The sequence below is a fragment of the Sus scrofa genome, chromosome 6 (genome assembly GCF_000003025.6).
Source record: "Sus scrofa isolate TJ Tabasco breed Duroc chromosome 6, Sscrofa11.1, whole genome shotgun sequence".
NCBI lineage: Eukaryota > Metazoa > Chordata > Mammalia > Artiodactyla > Suidae > Sus > Sus scrofa.
In genome coordinates this window covers 61,979,471-62,002,587 of record NC_010448.4, presented here as the reverse complement: position 1 = coordinate 62,002,587, position 23,117 = coordinate 61,979,471, and the positions used below count along the sequence as shown (strand labels likewise).

At 50.8% G+C, this 23,117-nt stretch overlaps 1 protein-coding gene across 1 annotated transcript; it reads left to right on the top strand.

Annotated features, from left to right (window-relative positions):
* LOC110261325 (zinc finger protein 550-like) lies at nucleotides 6,368-21,596 on the top strand. Its single transcript, XM_021097338.1, has 4 exons — nucleotides 6,368-6,608; nucleotides 9,686-9,812; nucleotides 14,181-14,276; nucleotides 17,987-21,596. Exons 1-4 carry the CDS (start codon nucleotides 6,582-6,584, stop codon nucleotides 18,979-18,981), a joined length of 1,245 nt encoding a protein of 414 aa, XP_020952997.1. The 5' UTR covers nucleotides 6,368-6,581; the 3' UTR covers nucleotides 18,982-21,596.

The following is a 23,117-nucleotide window of genomic DNA, read 5'->3' as shown; positions in this document are numbered from 1 at the left end:
ATTATGTTCAAAATATTTGTATTACTGGCTAAAAAACACCCCATAAAATTAGATCATAGAAGTCTATCATGTAAAGACTTAGCCCAAGCGGCAATAAACCTAAATAAATCAGAGAGGCAATAATAAAGTACAAAATACTTACTATTTTTGTTGTATTTTTTTCTCTTTTTGGCCATGCCTGCACCACGCTGAAGTGCATTTGGTCACAGACTAGGGAAAATAACAGGGACAATACAACAGGGGATGAATGATGACATTTGAGCATGTACTGTGCAATAAATAAGAGTATTTTACCAATACTGAACTTACTGATTATGATAATGCTCTAATATCAAATGTGCTCTTAGGAAACATGCACTGAAGTATTGGCTTGTACAGAGGCAAAATATTTCCAAATTAAACTTAAACCACCCAGGCGTTCCCGTAGCGGCGCAGTGGAAACGAATCTGACTAGGAATCATGAGGTTGCAGGTTCCATCCCAGGCCTCGCTCAGTGGGTTAAGGATCTGGCATTGCTGTGGCCCTGGTGTAGGCTGGCAGCAACAGTTCGGATTAGACCCCTAGCCTGGGGCCCTAAAAAGACAAAAGGCAGAAAACATACAAACAAACAAACTTAAATTACTCAGATATACATACACATCGGTATGTATGTTGAGGCAGGTGTGGCCAAAAAAGGTGTTTTTTTTTGGGGGGGGAGAAGAGAAAAAAAGATTCCATATAGAACTACCATAAGACCCAGCAATCCCATCCCTGGGGATATATCTGAACAAAACTTTCATTGAAAAATATACATATACTCCTGTGTTCATTGCCGCACTCTTCACAGTAGCAAAGACATGGAAATAATCTAAATGTCCACTGGCAGATGAATGGATTAAAAAGATCTGGTTTATATACACAATGTAATACTGCTCACCCATATAAAAAACAAAATAATGCCATTTGCAGCAACTCGGATGGAACCAGAGACTATCATACTAAGTGAAGTAAAGTCAGAAAGAGAAAGACCAATACCATATGATATCACTTATATCTGGAATCTAATATATGGCAGAAATGAACCTGTCTACAGAAAAGAAACAAACTCACAGACGTGAAAAACAGACTTGTGGTTGCCAAGGGTCAGGGGGAAGGATTGGGATGGACTAGGAGTTTGGGGTTAGTAGATGCAAACTATTTGCATTTGCAGTGGATAAGCAATGATATCCTGTTGTATAGCCCAGGGAACTATATCTAGTTACTTATGGTAGAGCATGATAGTGTATAATGTCAGAAAAAGAATGTGTGTGTGTGTGTGTGTGTGTGTGTGTGTGTGTGTGTGTGTGTGTGTATCCTGGTCACTTTGTTGTGCAGCAGAAATTGACAGAACATTGTAAATAAGTAATAATAAAAAAGTTAAAATCTTAAAAAGAAAACAAACATATGCAAGAAAGGAAAAAGCTTTCCATTTGGGAAATTCTGCAATCCTTATTTGTTGTTTTTCTTTTTTAAGCAAACCTTGAAGAATATTCAAGTAAGAAAAATCAAGTCATTAAGATTTTGGAATAACAAGTAAGGAAGGGAATTATGTCAACAAAATATCTTAGCATTCTTCTTCATTGGCTGTCCAAATAAATACAAAAATTTAGGAGCTCCCGTCATGGCTCCGCAAAAATGAATGTGACTAGCGTCCATGAGAATGCAGGTTTGATCCCTGGCCTCAATCAGTGGGTAAGGATACGGCGTTGCCATGACCTGTGGTACAGATTGCCAGCGCGGTTCGGATCTGGCATAGCTGTGGCTGTGGCATAGGCTGGCAGCTGTAGCTCCGATTCAACTCCTAGCCTGGGAACCTCCATGTGCCGCAGGTGCAGCCCTAAAAAGACTTAAAAAAAAAAGTTTAGATAACGAAGTCTGTCGTGGATAGTGTTGACCTAAAGAAACCTGAGAGGTAATAATTAAGCACAACATGGAGTTCCCGTCATGGCTCAGTGGTTAATGAATCCTACTAGGAGCCATGAGGTTGCAGGTTTGATCCCCGGCCTTGCTCAGTGGGTTAAGGATCCAGCATGGCCATGAGGTGTGGTGTAGGTTGCAGGCGAGGCTCAGATCCTGAGTTGCTGTGGCTCTGGTGTAGGCTGGCAGCTACAGCTCCAATTGGACCCCTAGCCTGGGAATCTCCATATGCCGCGGGAGTAGCCCTAGAAAAAGAAAAAAAAAAGACAAAATAATAATAATAATAATAATTAAGCACAACACATTTGCTTGGGATCAGGGAATTGCAGTTTGAGACACACATTCAAGTAGCAACCCAAAAGGTGTTCTTCTAGGGAATGAAAGCTGGAAGATTTTAATGGTAAAGAAAGGTTTACATTACAAAGGATTTTATGTATAGATGGAGGCAGAAGCTATTCTTGGCTGAACATGGTGGCTCAGCATGTTAGGGAACTGGCATTTTCACTGCTGTGGCTCAGGTTGCATCCCTGGCTCAGCAACTTCCACTTGCCACTTGCCAGGTCAAAAAAAAAATCAAAGTCACTTTGAGCTTATCATGAATAACAGAATTTTATGACCCGTGTCAGTAAATAGTCTTGTCATCCAAAAAAAACTGAAATCCAGATTCAGCCTTTGCTCATAATACTCCATACGCAATGTTGAGAAACTGTGGCTGCATCAGAGAAGGCTGCTCCGATGTCTTGGTGTCTCTCTTTTACAACTCGTTTCCAGTGTTATTAGTGTTTCTATCCAGTACCAGTTTTCCATGCATCTTTTTATTTATTTTACTTTTTTTTTTTCTTTTTCAGGGCTGCACCTGCAACATATGGAAGTTCCCAGGCTAGGGGTGGAATCAGAACTACAGGTGCTGGCCTACTATGCCACGGTCACAGCAATGCCAGATCTTTAACCCACTGAATGAGGCCAGGGATCGAACCAGCATCCTCATGGATACTAATCGGGTTTGTAACCCACTGAGCCACAATGGGAACTCCTGCCATGCATCTTTTATTTATTGTCTGCATGTTCTGATGATCATTGGGTAGTTGATTATTTTATAAGTTGTTAAAACATTTGAACATATTACTATTGCTATTTCTGCATTCATTAGCCAGAAATCCTCCGCAAAGAATTTTGCCATGATTTCTTTTTGGTTTCCTCAAAATATAGAAAAAGGAAGAAAGAGCTTGATTCATTTACTCTTTTGTTGAGGGAGTGACCACGCCAGTGGCATGCAGAAATTCCCGGACCAGACTTCAAACCAGCCCCACAGCAGTGACAATGCCCGATCCTTAACCACTGGGCCACCGGGAAACTCTGATCCATTCTTTTTTTTTTTTTTTTTTGTCTTTTTGCCATTTCTAGGGCTGCTTACCGGGGCATATGGAGGTTCCCGGGCTAGGGGTCGAATCAGAGCTGTAGCCGCCAGCCTATGCCAGAGCCACAGCCACGTGGGATCCGAGCCCCCTCTTTGACCCACACCACAGCTCACGGCAACGCCGGATCCTTAAGCCACTGAGCGAGGTCAGGGATCGAACCCACATCCTCATGGATGCTCGTCGGGTTCATTAACCCCTGAGCCACAACAGGAACTCCTGAGGAGAAATATCATATGGAAAAATTCGTTGGGCTTACTCGGCTTTTAACACGAACACTGAAATATCCCTGCGCGGGAAGGACTTATTTTGTGTGGGAAACAAGGCGGAAGGTCACATCATCGACTTCTTCCAAGGCTTCCTTAGAGCCATCATCCTTTTCCCCTGTCGAGATCCTGGCTGACTCTTTTCTTTCTTCTCCCTTTGTTACTGACCAGGTTCATAGCTTCCTTAATCAGTAGAAATTGCAAAGAGACCAGATGAGAAATTCAGGCAAGGTTTTCCTGGGACTCTGCTGCCATGCGTGGGAGGGGAGGGAAGTAACTCAATCCCCTGCTTGTTCCCTGGGGAACTGGGTGTGTGTGCTGCTCCCTTAAATGGGTTGAGGGTAGGGGTGGGTCCAGGGGTTGGACCAGAGGGTTGGCTTAGGTAGAATGTCACTCCCCTGGAGGCGCTAAGCGCAGCGATCATGCACAGGATCCTCGTTTTACTTAGGATCCCTCAGAAGTGGTAGTTGGGGGGCTCCCCTCGTGGCTGAGCAGAAACGAATCTGACTGACATCCGTGAGGATGCAGGTTCATCCCTGGCCTCCCTCAGTGGGTTAAGGATCCGGCCTTGTTAAGGATCTGGCGGTGCCGTGAGCTGTGGTGTAGGTCCCAGATGTGGCTCGGGATGTGGCATTGCTGTGGCTGTGGCGTAGGCCAGCGGCTACAGCTCCGATTCGACCCCTAACCTGGGAAACTGTGTATGCTGTGGCTATTGCCCTAAAAAGACAAAAAAAAAAAAAAGAAAAAGTGGTAGTCTGCTTTTTTTTTTTTTTTTTTTTTTTTTGGTATCTCATAGTTCATAACTTGCCTCACTGCACAGTTATTTTTAGTGCCTTATAATGTCGTTGTATTCTGTTGCTTGAAGAGATGTTTTTCTCGGTGCAATCATTGCAGCAAAGGTTACCAGGAAGGTCCTGGCCTGTCTCACCTTGACTGCACATATTGGAGCCTACAAAGTTATCTCTGAAGTTTTGATCTATATAAAGTTGAAGAAGAATAAGATAATATTTGTTGGTTACTGCTCTAGTGGCAGGCACTTTGTGAGTTGGCGACAGTACAGTGGTGCATCGAGGTTTTTCTTTGGGTTCCTTTTTGCTCAATATTCTCTTTAAAGGAAGACAATATATATTCAAAAAAATAGAAGGGACAAAATAAATATGAAGATACTTAGATAATAACATAGTCATAAAATTATAATTTATGTTAAAGCTCTTTCCTTCTTTCTTCTTTTTGGCTGCACCCATGGCATGTGGAATTTCCCAGCTAGATATCAAAGCCGTGCCACAACAGCAACCAAAGCCACTGCAGTGACAACACTGGATCCTTACCACTCTTTGCCACAAAAGAACTCCCAGCACTTTGTGAAATAAATCTTCTCTTTATATTCCACACATATTTTTTTTAAGGCCACGCCCATGGCATATGCAGGTTCCCAGGCTAGGGGTTGAATCGGAGCTGCAGCTGCTGGCCCGGGCCACAGCCACAGCCAACACCAGATCTGAGCTGTGTCTGTGACCTCCACCATAGCTCACGGGAAAGCCAGATACTTAACCCACTGAGCGAGGCCTGAGATCAAACCTGTGTCCTCATGGATACTAGTCAGATTTGTTTCCACTGAGCCACAATGGGAACTCCTCCACACATGCTTCTGAGGAACTTCATAAATGTATTTAAACATTTATAGAAAGCCGAGTTTTTCTATTGTCCACCTGTTTTCAGGGACACCCAGCGTCGTCTTCTGCAGCATCCCAGTAATGGCCAAGTGTGAAATCCTTTCTCTCTTGACCTTGAGCAAACACAGAGAAACCCACAAAACTGATCGTGAAACTTCAGTCTGCATGCATTTGAACAGTAACAAGATAGAGTTTACTAATTCACATATATGAGTGTAGATACTTTTTTTTTTTTTTTGGTCTTTTTGCCATTTCTTGAGCTGCTCCTGCAGCATGTGGAGGTTCCCGGGCTAGGGGTCGAATCGGAGCTGTAGCCGCCAGCCTACGCCAGAGCCACAGCAACGAGGGATCCGAGCCGCCTCTGCAACCTACACCACAGCTCACAGCAACACCGGATCCTTAACCCATTGAGCAAGGCTGGGAACCAAACCGCAACCTCGTGGTTCCCAGTTGGGTTCGTTAACCACTGAGCCACGACGGGAACTCCGAGCTTAGGTACTTTGTATGTGAGTGATGTCATGATATCATGGGAGCAGGCTCAGTTTGGTTAAAGGAGAGCCTAGAGAGAGTGTGAGAGAGGCGGGCTGGACAAGTGCCGTTATTGGGGGTCAGGAAGGAGTATAGACGTGCTGGAACATCACTAGGTCACAGGGAAGGACAAGAAGGCTGTTTCAGAGGCCAGCCTTATAATGCTGCTGTCCCTGGTCACCTGGGTGGAGGTGCTCATAACCTTTTTTGGGGGGATGTCAGGGCAACAGAATAGGAAGTTTAAACAATCTACAATACAGTGTGTACAATTAGAAGCTTAATTGACAAGATACAGAAAATACAACAAGGAAATCTGGGTGCGTCGCCTTTAGGCACATCGGATTCCTTGTCGGCTTCCTTAGAGCCTCTGCCATTCCTCTGCCAGCTGCAGTCTCTAGGTCTCTCCTGGAAGGAGCAGAGACTCCCCGACCTGGACGGATGTATGACGAAAACTACACTACCCATAAGGCTGTGCCCCGCAAACTGGCCGAGGGAGCCGGACGAATGACGTCACCGAAAGGCGGCGGTGCTGGCGCGCGTTTTGGGGGGGGGACTTCCTGTGTCGCCCGGGAGGCGGTTTGTTGGTGGGGGGGGTGGGTGTGTCTCTCTCCTGGGTCAGTTCGCCCTGGGTCCTCGGAGTCTGGCGGGGAGGGCCGCAAGGAGGACCCGCGTGCGCCTTTGTGCGACCTGGGCGAGGGTCACGTGAGCCCACTGGCGCACCGCTCTCTAGCGCCCTCGCGTGGCGCCGCACTCTCCGCACTCCGATGGCGGCGTGGGTGACCGCGCGGCAGGTGAGTGCGCGCTGCGCCAGGCCACGCCCTTTGGGGCCGCCACCCACGTGGCCGAGGCGCTCCGCTGCGTAGCATTGCGGTGTCCTGTGACTCTCTTTCCTGTTCTGTACAGGCCATTGTTGTCCTCACCTCGGGATGGGGTCAGTTGTGCTCCGGGTCGGATTCCACGCCAGGGGCTCCAGGGGAAGGGTCTCATTTTTGGCAGTCAGTGGGATGCAGTCTGGAAGAGAGAGGTGTGGCTTCTAGAATCCCCCTGACCCCGCTGCTCGCGTGGAACGACCTGCAGGAAAGAGCATGGGCAGCGCATGCTGGAGCGCTTTCTGTGGGTTGCAGCCGTGCGCCTTCCCCAGGCCATGAACGTCAACAACTTCCTCTGCTGCCCTTGGCTTCTGTTTTTTTGGACATAAGATAGAAATATTAAAATTCCTCCAACTGGGTTGAGGGAACTAGAAAAGGCACATGGGTAATGTGTAGGGAACATCACTCTGGCTCTTTCCACCGAGGGGCATCCTGAGCCTATCTTGATTTTAGAGCCTCAGCCCTGAGGGAATTTGATCCTTGGGCTTTCCTGTCCTGTAACCTCTACAAAGATAAGGTCTGCGCTGGGGAAGAGGAGCGGTAGCTTGCAGCAATTTGCGTGTTGCTGCTCTGCTGGGACAGAAAAGGTGTCAGGAAAGGCCGGGACCTAAGAAGGCCAAGGAATTTTCTCTTTCAGCTTACAGCCAGTAGAACTAGCTTCCCACTGACAGTCGTTGAGTCTGTTTTCCAGTTTGAGGTTGTTACATTTGAAAAGCGAGTCCAGGAGTTCCCTTGTGGCACAGTGGGCTAAGGACCGGGCATAGTCACTGCAGCAGCTGGGGTCACTGCTCTGGCATGGGTTCAGTCCCTGGCCCGGGAACATCCACATGCCAAGGGTGCAGCCCCCCCAAAAAATAATGAAAAAAAGAATGAGTCCATTCAGATGGTCTGTGATGATAGTGTGTAGGAGAGTGTGGTCCCTTTGGACCAAAAAAAACTCACAAGAGGCTCTGGGTTACTGTGTGCCATCAAAAGTACCCTGTCCCTCATCAGGAGTTCTCTTTTGGTGCACCTGTTTAAGGATCTGGCCTTGTCATTGCAGCAGCTCAGGTCACTGCTGTGACACTGGTTTGACCCCTGGTCCAGAATCTTCCACATGCCACAGATTTGGCCAATTAATTAAATAAATAAATAATCGGGTAACCTTATCATAGTCCTGATCTCTGTCAGGACTTGGCTTATGTGGTTTTTTTTTTTTTTTTGCTTTTTATGGCTGCATCTGCAGCAGATGGAAAGTTCCCAAGCTAGGGGTTGAATCAGCTACAGCTGCTGGCCTGCACCACAGCCACAGCCACGCCAGATCCAAGCCATGTCTGCAGCCTACCCCGCAGCTCGTGGCAGCCCCAGATCCTTAACCCATTGAGCCCCAACGGGAACTCTGGACTTGGCTTATATATTAATTTCCCACGCAGGTGGCTCCCTTCCTCACTTTGTTTCAGACTCACTCCAGAGTGCTGTTCTGAGAGAGGCTCTCCCTGGTGCCCCATCTGACGTGGACTGTAACCTCTTGAGTCTTCTCACTGTGACCTTGACTTTGGAACCTGAGGGCCCCTCTGACATTGTTTTGCTCATTTATTTAGTTGCTTGTTTAGCACCTCATTCCAGCCTCGAAACACGAGCACCTGTTGCTACTCTGTGCCAAGACCCAGAATGACCTGGGCCTGTAAAACGTTAAATGAGTGAATGGGTCACCCCCTCGGATGCTCCCATCACACTAACAATAAATACAGTGCTTCGCCTGAGCTGCCCCTTGCTAACTAACCTCCAGGCTTCTTTCCCTTCCGTGCTTACCCCGCTCACTCCGGCTGGCCAGGCAGCCCTAAACTGGCAACATTCCTGCCAACGGGCAACTTCCGCCCTTGCAGTGTCCTTCATCTGGGGCCCTGCTCCCAGGTCTGTGCAGGGCCCGCTCTTCATGCTTCCCTTGTACCAGTGTCATGTCTTAGGATAATCTCCTCCTGGCTTTTTTTTTTTTTTTTTTTTTGGCCACCTCTGTGGCATCTTGAAGTTCCCGGGCCAGGGGCAGAATCCGAGCTGCAGCTATGACCGGGGCCACAGCTGTGGCAATGCAGGTCCTTAACCCACTGCACCAGGCTGAGGATCAAACCCCCATCTCAGCAGCAACCCGAGTGTCGCAGAGACAACGTCAGATCCTTAACCCGCTGCACCCCAGCTGGAACACCCTTTTCCTGGCTATTTTACTTCTGGTTAAGGTACCCCTGGTCCCCCACCTGCCCTATATTCTGGCACCGCTGTGTCGCCTTTTGCTAGTGTTCAAATGCCAACCCGTTCCTCAAGTTTGAGATTGTGGGTGACTTCCTAGAGCTGCCCGGTCCTCGGGCCTCTGGCCGTGACATGGGAAGAGTTTGGCACTTGCCTTGTGGGCGGCGGGAGTGACAGTAGCAGTGACAGGACATTGTGCGCTGAACTGGGCCCGGCGCTCCAGCATCTGCTCCGTGGTTCCCGTTCTCCAAAGTGCCTGGTGAAGTGGGAATGGTGGTTGTGTTGCCATGGCATCAAGGCTTAGAGGGATGATGGCGTGACCTCCCCGTGATCACACAGCCAGCAAGCGTCAGGTTTAAGGGTCTTCACTTGAACCCTGGAAGTCTGGCTCCAGAGCAAGGGATCTTTAGTGACTTTACCTTCGCAGGTGAAGCTCCCAGCCTGGGGCAGGTGCACTGTGAGGACCAGGGCGACTCTGAGGCCGCCACGGCCATTGTTGGAATGACCATCGTGGTCCTTTTCCCCCGAGGGCTGGCCGTCTGCCCCACGGTCCTCGTGGATCCCCACTGTGTCGTGTCTAGTGGATTCCCCCATGGAGTCTTTGCTCTCAGCCACGGTTCCATTATGCCCAAAGTCTGCTTCCACCTCCCCTTGAGCCCAGCAGAGGACTTGGCCCTGGGAGGCCTGGGTCTCTCTGCACCTCTGCCAGCACCTGAGTGACAGGCTTGATCCCAGGGGCCCAAGGCCAGTCCCACCACCTGCGTCTGACTCTCCAGGTGTCAGTGACCTTCAAGGATGTGGCCGTGACCTTTACCCGGGAGGAGTGGGGACAGCTTGACCTGGACCAGAGGACCCTGTACTGGGAGGTGATGCTGGAGACCTGTGGGCTCCTGGTTTCACTGGGTAAGTGCTCACCTCTTTTTTTTTTTTTTTTCCTTTTTTTTTGTCTTTTTGCCTTTTCTAGGGCAGCTTCTGCGGCATATGGAGGTTCCCAGGCTAGGGGTCTAATCGGAGTTGTAGCCGCCGGTCTGCACCACAGACACAGTAACACGGGATCCGAGCCGCGTCTGCGACCTACGCCACAGCTCATGGCAACACTGGATCTTTAACCCACTGAGCAGGGCCAGGGATCGAACCCGCAACCTTATGGTTCCTAATTGGATTCGTTAACCACTGAGCCACGATGGGAACTCCTAAGTGCTCACCTCTTAGGCCTCTAGGGACCCTCGCCTCCTTGTTTCCTGGCTGATCAGGGTCACAGGAGCCGCCTTTCCTCCTCCCAGGCGCTTCTTCTCCTGCCTGGTGTCTTTGTGTCTGTATCAGGGATCGGGGATTAAACACAGTGTCCTTCTAGACCTTCCAGACACCAGCCCTTGTCGAGGTCCCCGCACGCTCGGGCCTCAGTCTGCGGTCCCTGTTCCAGATTCCACAGGAGGGAGGCTGACTGGTCCAGCCTGGTTGGGTCAAGTGTCCCCACAGCCCTGCTACAGGGTCCTGGGGGACGGCCTGTTCTCAGAAGAGAGACCAAGTCAGGCAGACGGCCACCTGGCCTCTGTCACCAGGGCCATCCAGGGATCTTCTGAACAGCACAGTCTCAGATTAAAGGGCCCTGGTGCTGGAGTTCCCATTGTGTCTCAGTGGGTTAAGGATCCATGTAATCTTGGCGAAGATGTGGGTTTGATCCCTGGCCTCATCCAGTGTTGCTGTGGCTGTGGTGTAGACTGGCAGCTGCAGCCCGATTGGACCCCTGGCCTGGGATGTGCATCGGATGTGGCCATTAAAGAAAAAAAGGTCCCTGGCCCCTCCATCATCATCACACGTTTTCTGAGGCCAGGACCACAACCGTCCGCTGGGCGGGGCATCATTCAGAAGAGGCACAGGCAGTTCCCGTTGTGGTGCAATGGAAGCGAATCCGACTAGGAACCATGAGGTTGTGGGTTCGATCCCTGGCCTCGCTCAGTGGGTTAGGGATCCGGCGTTGTCGTGAGCTGTGGTGTAGGTCGCTGACTTGGCTCGGATCCTGTATTGTTGTGGCTGTGGTGTAGGCTGGCGGCTATAACTCCGATTCATCCCTTGGCCTGGGAGCTTCCATATGCTGTAGGTGCGGCACTAGGCAAAAAAAAAAAAAAAAAAAGCGGCACAGGAACGTCCTGAAATGTCAGGGAGGAACCCCTGCAAAAGCCAGTCCTTTTCCCTTCTCTGTCCAGACTGCTGATTGTCGTCAGGGGGAGTCTCCATCAGTGTGAGTGCATGTCCCATGTCCCTAGTGGTGGCTCATTTTTCTGTTCAGCGGAGGGGACGGCCTCTAGCTCCCAGCCCTGAGAAGTCTACCTGAATCCCCCGGGACCCTGACGGCCTTATTTTGATTTCATTGTTGTTTGTGTGGTGTTTGTTTTTTGTTTTTTTCCCTTTTTGGCAGCCCCCCGCCACGTGCAGAAGTTCTCAGGCCAGGGATTGAACCCACGCCACAGCTGTGACAGTGCTGGATCCTTAACTCACCTCACCCGCCCCTGCCTGGGGAACTCCCATCATTGCTGTGTTTTGGTGGCAGACTTCCCTTTATGGGAAGGGAAACTGACTTTCCTCATTTGCTCCATCAAAAAGGGCTTCTCTTTTATTTATTTTTGTCTTTTTCCAAGGGCTGCACCCAGGGCATATGGAGGTTCCCAAGCTAGGGGTCGAATTAGAGCTGTAGCCACCCGCCTACACCACAGCCACAGCAATGCCAGATCCGAGCCGCATCTACGACCTACAACACAGCTCACGGCAACGCCGGACCCTTAACCCACTGAGCGAGGCCAGGGATCGAACCTGCAACCTCATGGTTCCTAGTCAGGTTCGTTAACCACTGAGCCATGAAGGGAACTCCAAAACTGAGTCATTTTAAAGAGAAGCCCTTGGTAATGGTGGCCCCCCTGGATGTGCTGTGCAGACCCCTTCTCTGAGTTCAGCTGGGGAATAGCTGACTTGTGATAAGTCATAGAAAGAAAAAGAAGGTGTTGAGGATATGAGCGAGGGTCATCATGTGACGTGGGTGCGTTCCACAGGCACCTCAGGAAGGGTCATGGGACCCGAGACTGCAGGCTGAGGGCTGGGAGGGAGGGTGATGAGAGATTCCCGGAGGGGGAACCAGCGCAAGAGAAGGCCCTGCAGTCAGAGGGGGCTCAACTCTCGGCCGCCCCAAGGCTCGTCCGAGTCTCCTTTGCTCCTGCCTCTGCCTTGAGCTCGGTGTCAGGCACTCAGCACTCACTGGTGCCCAGTCCTGGGGCCTGTCTGCGTGAATCCTGGGCTGAGGGTGGAATCTGCCAGTCGAGTCCTTGGTGGGTCTGGAGATGTCTGTGCAGAGCCCCGTCCTCGCTGAGATGATGCATTTGGCTCCGTGTCTCAGAAAAGCAGCTGCCTCGGGGAGAAAATTTACCACTTCTGCAGAGGGCACGCCTGCAGGCAGGGCCGCCATCTTGGATGCAGCAGCTGTATTATCCTCTGATTCAAAGGTTCTGTTTCCCCCCCACCAGCCAGCACCTCCCTTCTCCTCAGGCCAGCTTCCTCCGGGGATGCTGTAGCCAAGGCAGAAGCAGCAGGCCCCCTGCGCAGCCCACCCATCCCATGTCTGAGTAAAGGCTTCCTTCCCAGAATGACAGTCAGCCCAGGGGGCCTGCCTGCCTCGGGTCACTGCTGGTCAGGGATGCCGTTCGCTGCTTCCTGTCCTCCTGTCGTTTTCAGGCCTCTGGGAACGAGAGTCCTCTGGCGAGATTTCAGAAATGGTGCTGGCTGGGCCTGACCCGAAGACGTTTTTAAATTTAATTTTGGAGTTCCTGTTGTGGCTCAGCAGCAATGGTCCTGGCTATCCGTGAGAACCTGGGTTCAATCCCTGGCCTCACAATGGGTGAAGGATCCAGCATTGCCATGAGCTGTGGAGTAGGTTGCAGATGCGGCTCAGATCTGGCGTTGCTATGCCTGTGGCCTAAGCTGGCAGCTGTAGCTCCGATTCGATCCCTAGTCTGGGGTCCATATGCCACAGGTGTGACCCTAAAAGAAAGAAAAGTAAAAAAATGATCATGAAATTTTTTTTTTTTTGGCTTCAATGTGTAGCGGCTTGATGTGGGATCTCACTTCCCAGACAGGGATTGAACCCAGGCCACAGTGGGGAGAGCACTGACTCCTAACCACTAGGCCACCAGGGAACTCCCAATAAATTTTGTTTTTTGATTTGCTGTTGGGGTCGGGCATCCTTGGGTGGTTCTGAAGCAGAGGGTGTTTGAGAAGCAGTGACTTAGATGAATGGCTAGGTGTTCCTGGTGGCTCAGCAGGTTAAGGATCTGGTGTCACTGCTGTGGCTCGGACTCGGTCCCTGGCCCAGGAACTCCCTCCTGCTGCGGGCACGGCCAAACAGCCCTCCGCAGAAACAAACAGATGGGAAGTTCCCGTGTGGCACCACAGGTTAAGGATCAGGCGTTTTTGCCGCTGTGGTGCGGGTTTGATCTCTGGCCCAGGAACTTCTCCATGCCTCGGGCGTGGCCAAAAAACAACGGAAAACAAGTGCTGTAAGGAGGGACTCAGCTTGCCGGTGTCCATTGGCTGCGTGGGACAGTGGCACAGAAGCCTCGGCACAGGGTTGGCTTCTACTGATGAAGTTCAAGGGCGGGGTGTGGTGTAGACGCCACACCCCCCTGTACCGCAGCTGCCGCCTGGGAGTAGTGTTTGTGTCCTCCGTTTCCAGGTCACAAATAGATATTTTCTTTACTTTGGGAGCAGCTACGTGTGTGGTCTTTTCGTTGTTGTCATCCAGTCCCAGGCGGGATGGGGGAGGTTCTGTCTTCTCACCAAAAACACCTGTATCCTGGAGTTCCCACTGTGGTGTCGTGGGTTAAGGATCTGACTGCATTGGCTTGGGTCACTGCAGCATTGCGAGTGTGATGCCCAGCCTGGAACTTCCATTTGCCACGGGAGGTGGGGGCGGGTGGCCAAAAAAGAAAAAAAAAAAAAAAAAAGGTGGGGGAGTTCCCTTTGTGGCTCAGCAGTTAACAAACCTGACTAGGATCCATGAGGATGGGGGTTCAATCCCTGGCCTCACTCAGTGGGTTAAGGATCTGGCATTGCCACAAGCTGCAGCATAGTCACAGATGCAGCTTGGATCTGGCATGGCTGTGGCCTCCGCCAGCAGCTGCAGCTCTGATTCGACCCCCGGCCTGGGAACTTGCATATGCTGCAGGCACAGCCCTAAAAAGAAAAAAGACACCACCCACATCCTGCTTTTTTCTCCCTCACCAGGGCATCCAGTTCCCCAGCCGGAGCTGACCCACCTGCTGGAGCACAGGCAGGAGCCGTGGGCAGTCACGAGAGGCCGCTCACGTCGCACGTGCACAGGTAGGAGCTGGTGGCTGCTGGGCAGGTGGGTGGGTGCATGGCAGCCTTCGGTGCACGTGGGGAGCAGTGCCTCGAGCTTCTGTGTGGAACCCTTTGTGGGTCCGGCTATTTCTCTCACATCAGGGTACAGTGTGCGTCAGGCACCCTCTGAGGTCAGGGCGTGATTCTGAGGTCGGGTCAGGGTATTCCGGCTGGTGGTGGGGAGACCAGAGAGGAAGGGAGAGGCCACACCTGGCCACACACGTCCTCTGTTCCCGCGTCTCCCGGGGACAAGACCTTGGCGTTTGGCCACCGCTGGATGCTCAGGACTGAAGAACATGGGTCAGCCCTGTGCCCAAGGAGAGGACTCAGCGACTTGGTTTATACTGTCTCTGCCTGCTGTCCCGCAGCCACTCAGATGCACTCGGAGTCTTCACCTCTTCCTCTCTTGCTGCTGCCTTAGCTTTTTCTTGGTCTTTCTAGGCCTGCTCCCGCGGCCTATGGAGGTTCCCAGGCTGGGGGTCCAATCGGAGCTGTGACCACTGACCTACACCACAGCCCCAGCAATGTCAGATCCTTAACCCACTGAGCAGGGCCAGGGATCAAACCTGCATCCTCATGGATGCTAGTCGGGTTTGTTAACTGCTGAGCCACGACAGGAACTCCTGCTGCCTCAGCTTTAATTAGTGTCACAAAGCCTCTGTCCCGCTTCTTGCCCTTGAACCCTTAAGGGCTTGTCTCAGTTTCTCGCCCATGGCTTCCCATCTTGCCCTCAGTGGAGGGCGTCTCAGGCGGAGTCCAGTTCCTCCAGTAGAGCTGCCACCATACCTTCGTCTTCTCAGGGAACTTCATTCCTCCCTCTTCTTTCTAACTTGTCTGCCTTCATTCTCTCTCTCCTCCATATTAAAATGCACTCAAGTTGCCTGCACTTGCAGAAAAACAGAATAGAAACAAGTGCTTTTAGGAGTTCCCACTGGGCTCAGCGGTGACCAACCCAACTTGTGTCCGTGAGGATGTGGGTTTCATCCCGGACGTAGCTTGTGGGTTAAGGATCTGACGATGCTGCAAGCTGCGGCGTAGGTCGCAGATGTGGCTCAGATCCCCAGTCGCCGTGGCTGTAGTACAGGCCTCAGCTGCAGCTCCGATTGCACCCCTAACCCAGGAGCTTCCATATGCTGCAGGTGTGGCCATTAAAAAAAAAAAAAAATGCTTTTAGGTCCGTAATAGCCCCCAGACCATTGATCACTCTCGAAAGAATTGTCTCATTTTGGAAACGATGTGCAGCTGTCCCTTGGTCTTTGTGGGGATTGGGTCCAGGGCCCGCGCAGATATCAAAATCCAGTCCTTTACCACAGGCTGGTTCCTCTGTGTGCACAGCTCGACGTCTGCAGATTCCGTCGTCTGCAGCTTGTGTGGTATTTTGGGATTTTGCGGCCGGAGGGTTGGTTTTTGGCTATGGCATGCAGTGGCTTGATAGGGGATCTTGGTTCCCAGACCAGGGATCAAACCTGGACCCAGTTGGTGAACGTGCCAATTCGGAACCACCAGACCACCAGGGAACTCCCCTAGATTGTGTAGTATTTTGGTCCATGGTTGGTTGATTCCCTGGATGTGGAACCCACAGACACGGGGCCCTGAAGTCTCATGTAAGTGGACCGTGGGGTTCAAACCCAGGTTATTCAAGGGTTAACTATACATTTCTATACCTTTTGTTTAAAATCTATGTAATTTTTGTAGAATATCAGTGTGCAGTGACATGCACATGTCTTTTGTTGTTGTTGTTGCTGTTGTTGTTGTTGCTATTTCTTGGGCCACTCCCGCGGCATATGGAGGTTCCCAGGCTAGGGGTTGAATCGGAGCTGTAGCCACCGGCCTACGCCAGAGCCACAGCAACGCAGGATCCGAGCCGCGTCTGCAACCTACACCACAGCTCACGGCAACGCCGGATCGTTAACCCACTGAGCAAGGGCAGGGACCGAACCCGCAACCTCATGGTTTCTAGTCGGATTCGTTAACCACTGCGCCACGACGGGAACTCCAACAGAAATTTCTTATCTCAGTTCTGTTCTGTTCTTTTCTTTCTTTCTTTCTTTCTTTTTTTTCTTTTTGGTGTTGTTTGGGCCCCACCTACAGCATATGGAGGTTCCCGGGCTAGGAGCTGAATCAGAGCTACACTTACGGCAATGCTGGATCCTTAACCCACTGAGCGAGGCCAGGGATCGAACCTGCATCCTCATGGATACTAGTCAGATTCGTTTCCGCTGAGCCACGACAGGAACTCCTCTTGTCTCAGTTCTAGAGGCTGAGTGGCATCAGGGTTGGTTTCTACTGGGGCCTCTTTCCTGGGCCTGCAAACAGGATGACTTGCTCTTGCTGCTGGCAGCTGCGGTCATGCTGACTGCCTGGGACCACAATGAGAACAACAAGCCCAGGCTTCTTCAGGAAATCAGAGCCAAGGGAGGTGGGCATACATGGATTGGGCCTTGTGAGATTGTGAAGGCTTAAATGAGTTCAGAATCTGCAGGGCAGGCCAGCAAGCTGGAAGAGTAGACGCCTGCAGGATTGAGTCTGAAGGCAGAAGTCCTTCCCTCCAAGGGGATCTGTGGCTTTTCTCAATTTCTTTCTTTTTTTTTTTTTAAATCTATTTTGCCTCCCTCCCTCCCTTCCTTCCTTCTTTTCTCCTGTCTTTTCTCTTAAGGCCATTAATTTATTGGACAAGGCCCACCCGGATCATAAAGGGCTACTTGCTTTTCTCAAAGTTTGATGAGTTCCATGTCAGGCGTCTGTAAAAAGTACATCACAGCAACATCCAGAATGGTGTCTGACCAAACAGCTTGGCTCAGTAGCCAAGCCCAGTTGACATATAAAATTAACCACCACAGGAGCTCCCCGGTGCCCTAGCAGCTACGGATCCAGTGGCACTGCTCTGGCGCACATTTGATCCCTGGCCTGGCAACGCCTGTATGCCTCGGGCGCAGCCAGAAAGAAAAAAAATTAACCACCACAAATATTAAGGATGATGACCCACAATTTAGCAAATACACTGGGTCAGGAACTGTGCCAAGAGCTTCATGGGCATTTTTCTCATTTAATCCTCACGACTGCCAGGGGAACTGTGTCTTCTAGTCTCTCGGGTGAGGAAGTTAGGACTTAAAGAAGAAAGTGATCCATCCGATTTCAGCTCACTTACAAGAGGCAGGGCTCTACTGGGGCATTCTGGCTCCTGAGGCCTCCCTGGCAACACCACACTGATGCCTCCCAACAGAGCACCAACTTGTCTGTTGTACCATTTGTCCTTGCCGTGTCTCTCCATCCCTTCTCCTTTCTGACAGCTCTGGCCTCGCCATTAGGACCCAGCCTGTGGGCCACCTCCCTGGGAAGCTGCCCCTTTTCTTCCCAGTCCTGTAGGTGCCCCTTCTCAGCACTGGGACATCTGTCCTTGAAGCCGTGTTATCAAATCTGGCCTCCCTCCACTGCTCTGGACCTCAAGGAAGGAGCTCCAACCCAAGTCCTCTGTCTCCTGGTCCACCCTGCCAGCCGATCTTCTCTCTAATGCTGTCCGGGTTCCAGAATCATAACAAGTAATGGGAAATCTAGGTTATGTTGATGTAAGAACACAGCAAACATCAGAGGTGCTTCTTTGCATCCTCACTTGTCCACTGAAGTGTTGCTTCTGTCTCTTCTGTGTTGCGTCAACTAACGTCCTCCTTTGTGTATTGGGTCCCTTTCAGGTGACAGGGCAAAACGTCAGACCGAAGAGCCAAGCACGTCTCAATCAGTTTTGTCCGAGGGAGCCTTGCTCCGAGGAAGCCTGACTCTGGGGTCTTCAAGGGACTCTAGCTGGGGGCAAGCCAGGGATCTGGAAAGGCTTTTGGACATGCAGAGAGGTCAACTGAGGCCAGAGACAGACGCCCACAAGGAGACCCATCCTGGGAAGAGGAGCCTTGACGATGATGGGTTGGGCCCAGACGACAGTGTGGCACAGGAAAGCATCTCTCAGAGAGATGTCCTCCGTGACCGTGACCCCCAGGGACCAGGACAAGGCCCCCTGGTTCATAACCTCTACAAATGCAAGCAGTGTGGCAAGGGCTTTAGCAGGAAGTGGTACCTTGTTCGCCATCAGCGGATTCACACTGGCATGAAGCCCTACGAATGCAACGCGTGTGGGAAAGCCTTCAGCCAGAGCTCAACGCTTGTCCGCCACTACCTCATCCACACGGGGGAGAAACCGTACAAGTGTGCCGAGTGCGGGAAGGCCTTCAAACGCAGGTCCTACCTCCTGCAGCACCAGCCGATCCACACCGGGGAGAAGCCCTATGTGTGCAGCCAGTGTGGAAAGGCCTTCAGCCACCGCTCTACTTTCATTCGCCACAGTAGGACCCACACTGGAGAAAAACCCTTCGAATGCAAAGAGTGTGCGAAGTCCTTCAGCCACAGGGCACACCTCATCCAGCACTACATCATCCACACGGGCGAGAAGCCCTATGACTGCACCGATTGCGGGAAAGCCTTCAGGTGCGGCTCCGAGCTGCTGCAGCACCAGCGGCTCCACACCGGGGAGAAGCCTTTCGAGTGCGGCCAATGTGGGAAGGCCTTTCACCGGAGCACGTACCTGCTGCAGCACTCGGTCATCCACACCGCGGAGACGCCCTTCAGGTGTGCCAAGTGCGGGAAGGCCTTCAAACGCAGGTCCCACCTCCTGCAGCACCAGCGGGTTCACACTTGAGCAGAGGGCCTTCCCCTGCCGCTCCGCCTTCACCATTGGCGAGGGCATCCAGGCTGGAGGGAAGAACCCTCTGAGTGCAAAGAATGCTGGAAAGGGTTTGGGGGCAGCTCTTGAAACGCAGAAGTAGTCCCCTTGGAGAGGCGCCTTGGGGATGCCATGAAAAGCAGAGAATTTATGCTGCAGAGGAACCATGTCACCCATGGGTGCAGCTCCATCAGCAGCAGCGATCATTCCCGGGAAGGACGTTGTGAGGATCCCCAGAAGGACACCCTCAGCAGAAAGAAGAGAATCTTCCTTTGTCCCGAGAGTATGTAGTGAAGAGGCGCCTATGAGTGCCCTGAGAAAGCCTCCTGTGTCAGGTCACCCCTTGTCACACAGAGTCCAGCTGGACCTTGAAAGAGCCTGGGCTTTCCCTGTGTGAAAGTGCAGACGAGACAGACCCAGGGTCGCTGTGCGCTTTTATCAACCTTCCGCCACAGGGCTGTCCCTTGGTTTGCACTTGAGCCATCTGAGCATTAATGTTAAAAACAAAAATAAACGGGAGGTGGAGGCGACGGAGACGAAGGCTAGAGATGGCAAAGGCAAATGCTTCTGCGGGCTCTTGCCAACTCGCGGGCCACGCCTCTTGCAGTTTGGTGTTGCGTTTATGTCCTGGTCAGGCAGTGTTGGAAAGAGGAAGGAACTCCAGCCCGGAATTTTTTAATACGTATTTTCTGCCATCCTGTGTTAGGAAAGTTGGACGGCGAGGGCAACTCTACCGGTTTTTGTTGGAAACCTTTGTTCCAAACATCTCTGGCCATTCAGAGCATGTGTGTGTCTGTGTGTGTGTGTGTGTCTGTGTGTGTGTCCATGCTGGGTCATGAGGAATTTCCCAGGCCAAGGACTGAACCTGCACCACAGCAGTGATAATGCCAGATCCTTAACTGGCTAAGCCACCAGGAAACTGCAGGAGCATAATTCTTTGTGAGAAATGCAAAGGCTCAGTCATGAGCTACTTGAACTTGTAAGAAATTAGAATACTGAAAATAACATCACACTTGTATTTTTTAAGGAGAAAATGATCCATAGATTAATGTCCATATTAAAATGTGACCCCTAAAAGCTGTCGAAACTTGTTTTTTTGTGTTAGTTTTTTTGGCCATGCCTGCAGCATGCAGAAGTTCCTGGCCCAGGGATCACACCTGCGTCATAGCCATAACAATGTCAAGTCCTTACCCACTAGGCTACCAGGGAACTCCTGTAGTTTTAAACATCCAATACGCTCTTTCTTTCTTTCTGTCTCTTTCATCACTCCCTCCTTCCCTCCCTCCCTTCCTTTTTTTTTTTTCTTTTTTTTTTCTCTTTGCCTTTTCTAAGGCTGCTCCCGCGGCATATGGAGGTTCCCAGGCTAGGGGTCTAACCGGAGCTGTAGCCACCGGCCTACGCCACACCCACAGCCACAACCACGCGAGATCCAAGCCAAGTCTGCGATCCACACCACAGCTCACGGCAACACCAGATCCTTAACCCACTGAGCAAGGCCAGGGATCGAACCTGCAACCTCATGGTTCCTAGTCAGATTCATTAACCACTGAGCCATGACAGGAACTCCTTTTTTTGTCTTTTTAGAGCCACACCTGCAGCATATAGAAGTTCCCAGGTTAGGGGCTAAATCAGAGCTGCAGCTGCTGGCCTACGCCACAGCCACAGCAACTCAGGATCCTTAACCCACTGACCAAGGCGAGGGATCAAAGCTGAATCCTAGTTGGGTTCATTACCTGTGAGCCATGATGGAAACCCCTCTCACTTTTTTTTGTCGTTTGTCTTTTTAGGGCCACACGCATAGCATAGGAAGGTTCCCAGTCTAGGGGTCCAATCAGAGCTGTAGCTGCCAGCCTACACCAGAGCCACAGCAACGCCATACCCGAACTGCATCTTCGACCTACACCACAGCTCACAGCAACGTGGGATCCGTCACCCACTGAGCAAGGCCAGGGATCAAACCTGCGTCCTCATGGATGCTAGTCAGATTCGTTTCCACTGAGCCACGACGGGAACCCCGCTCTCACTCTTTCTTGATTCTATTCTGTGTGTTTTCTTCCTTTTTAAAAAAATTTTATTGCCTCACTTTAGGCATGTGTACGTTCCCAGGCCGGGGACTGAATCCAAGCCATAGCTGTGGGCTACCCTGTAGCTACAGCAACGGCAGATCCTTTAACCCACTGCGCCAGGCCTGGATTTGAACCTGCGCCTCTGCAGTGACCCAAGCCGCTGCAACTGGTTCTTAACCCACTATATCACAGCGGGAACTGTCTTTTCTTTCTTTTCTCCAAGAGCAAGGTAATCATCTTGAACGTGTGTGACCTTCCGAGGCGAGTCCTAGTTCTTTCCTCTCTCTGCTGTTTCTCAGGTTTTCTAAGCCTGTGGAGTAGACTGGGCTTTTCCAGTCCCCATCTATACAGCTTTCTAGGGGTTGCGTTAGAGCTAAAACCATTCAAATAAAACAGACATCTGAGTTAAATTCGTGAGAAACTCATAAAATACAGAGGAGGATTCTCCTTGTCTGATATTATAAATGTTTGTGTGAAGTTTTTTCCTTTTTGCAAAATAAAGTGGCAGAGATTGTAACAGGTGAATTCAGATATATACCTGCAGGTGTTGTGTTTCTTGGGGTTCACAGTTGCCACCAGAAGCTTATTCCCTCGTGTTTGCATTGGATGTGAGTACATGGAATTTTTCCTGGGATTCTTTGTGACTAGTTTTCAGGCTACACAAGATCATCTTTGTTAATTCAGGTTAAAAAATGTACTATATGATGGAGTTCCCATCACGGCACAGCGGAAATGAGTCCAACTAGGAACCACGAGGTTGCAGGTATGATCCCTGGGCTCCCTCAGTGGGTTAAGGATCCGGCATTGCCGTGAGCTGTGCTGTAGGTCACAGACACAGCTTGAATCCTGCGTTGCTGTGGCTCTGGTGTAGGCTGGCAGCTACAGCTCCAATTAGACCCCTAGCCTGGGAACCTCCATATGCCGTGGGTGTGGCTCAAAAAGGACAAAAGACAAAAAAAAAAAAAAGTACTATACAAGAGTTCCCGCTATGGCACAGTGGGCTCAGGATCCAGTGTTGTCTCTGGCAGCACAGGTTCTATCCCTGGCCTAGCTCAGTGGGTCAAATATCCAGCATTGCTGCAGCTGTGGTGTAGGTCACAGCTCTAGGTCAGATTTGATCCCTGGCCTAGGGACTTCCATATGCCACGAGTACAGGAAAAGAAAAAAAAAAAAAAAACTATACGGGAAAATATACAATGGTCATTTCTCTACTTGCAGCCTTCTTCAGAGCCTTTTAACACAGTGCACACACAAATTCACATTTTCATGGTGGTAGTGCACATAGTATGGCTGCACTTTTTGATGGGTTTATAAGAGCTCTATTTCTTTTTGTTTTCAGGAGAATGTGCATAGTTTTTTTTTTTTTTTTGTCTTTTTTGCCATTTCTTGGGCCGCTCCCGCGGCATATGGAGGTTCCCAGGCTAGGAGTCGAATCGGAGCTGTAGCCACCGGCCTACACCAGAGCCACAGCAACATGGGATCTGAGCCGCGTCTGCAACCTACACCACAGCTCACGGCAACGCCGGATCGTTAACCCAGAATGTGCATAGTTTTCTATCTTTTGGGAAAGAATGGACTCTTCTCCCCTGCCCAGCTGCACCTGTGGCATATGGCATATGGCCAGGGATCAGATTTGAGCCACAGCAATGACCAGAGCTGCTGCAGTGACAGTGCCAAATCCTTAACCTACTGCAGCCCAAAGGAACTCCAAGAATGGAGGCTTAAAGACCGAACCCTCCTTTGTCCTCTCTCTGGAAGGGGATGCATTCCAGCTCTGACTGTACTTGTGGCTGTGCCACTGGGTTTGGGAGAGCTGGTAAGTACCACTGCTAACACTCTGTCTCTCATCAAAGGGTTCTTTCCATGCCTGGGACCTCTCAGTTTGTCCTGAAGCAGGAGTGACATGTTTTTTTCTTTTTTTAAATTTTTATTTATTTATTTAATTTATCTTGCTTTTTAGGGCTGCACCTGCAGCATATGGAGGTTCCCAGGGTAGGGGTCACATTGGAGCTGTAGCCTCTGGCTGATGCCACACTCACAGCAACA

What these genes read in the sequence shown, in the direction of transcription:
- LOC110261325 (XM_021097338.1), top strand. Translation starts at nt 6,582, where the DNA reads ATGGCGGCGTGGGTGACCGCGCGGCAG. An exon ending in TGGGCTCCTGGTTTCACTGG is followed by an intron (nt 9,813 to 14,180) that starts GTAAGTGCTCAC and finishes CTCCCTCACCAG; the next exon opens with GGCATCCAGTTCCCCAGCCG. An exon ending in CTCACGTCGCACGTGCACAG is followed by an intron (nt 14,277 to 17,986) that starts GTAGGAGCTGGT and finishes GGTCCCTTTCAG; the next exon opens with GTGACAGGGCAAAACGTCAG.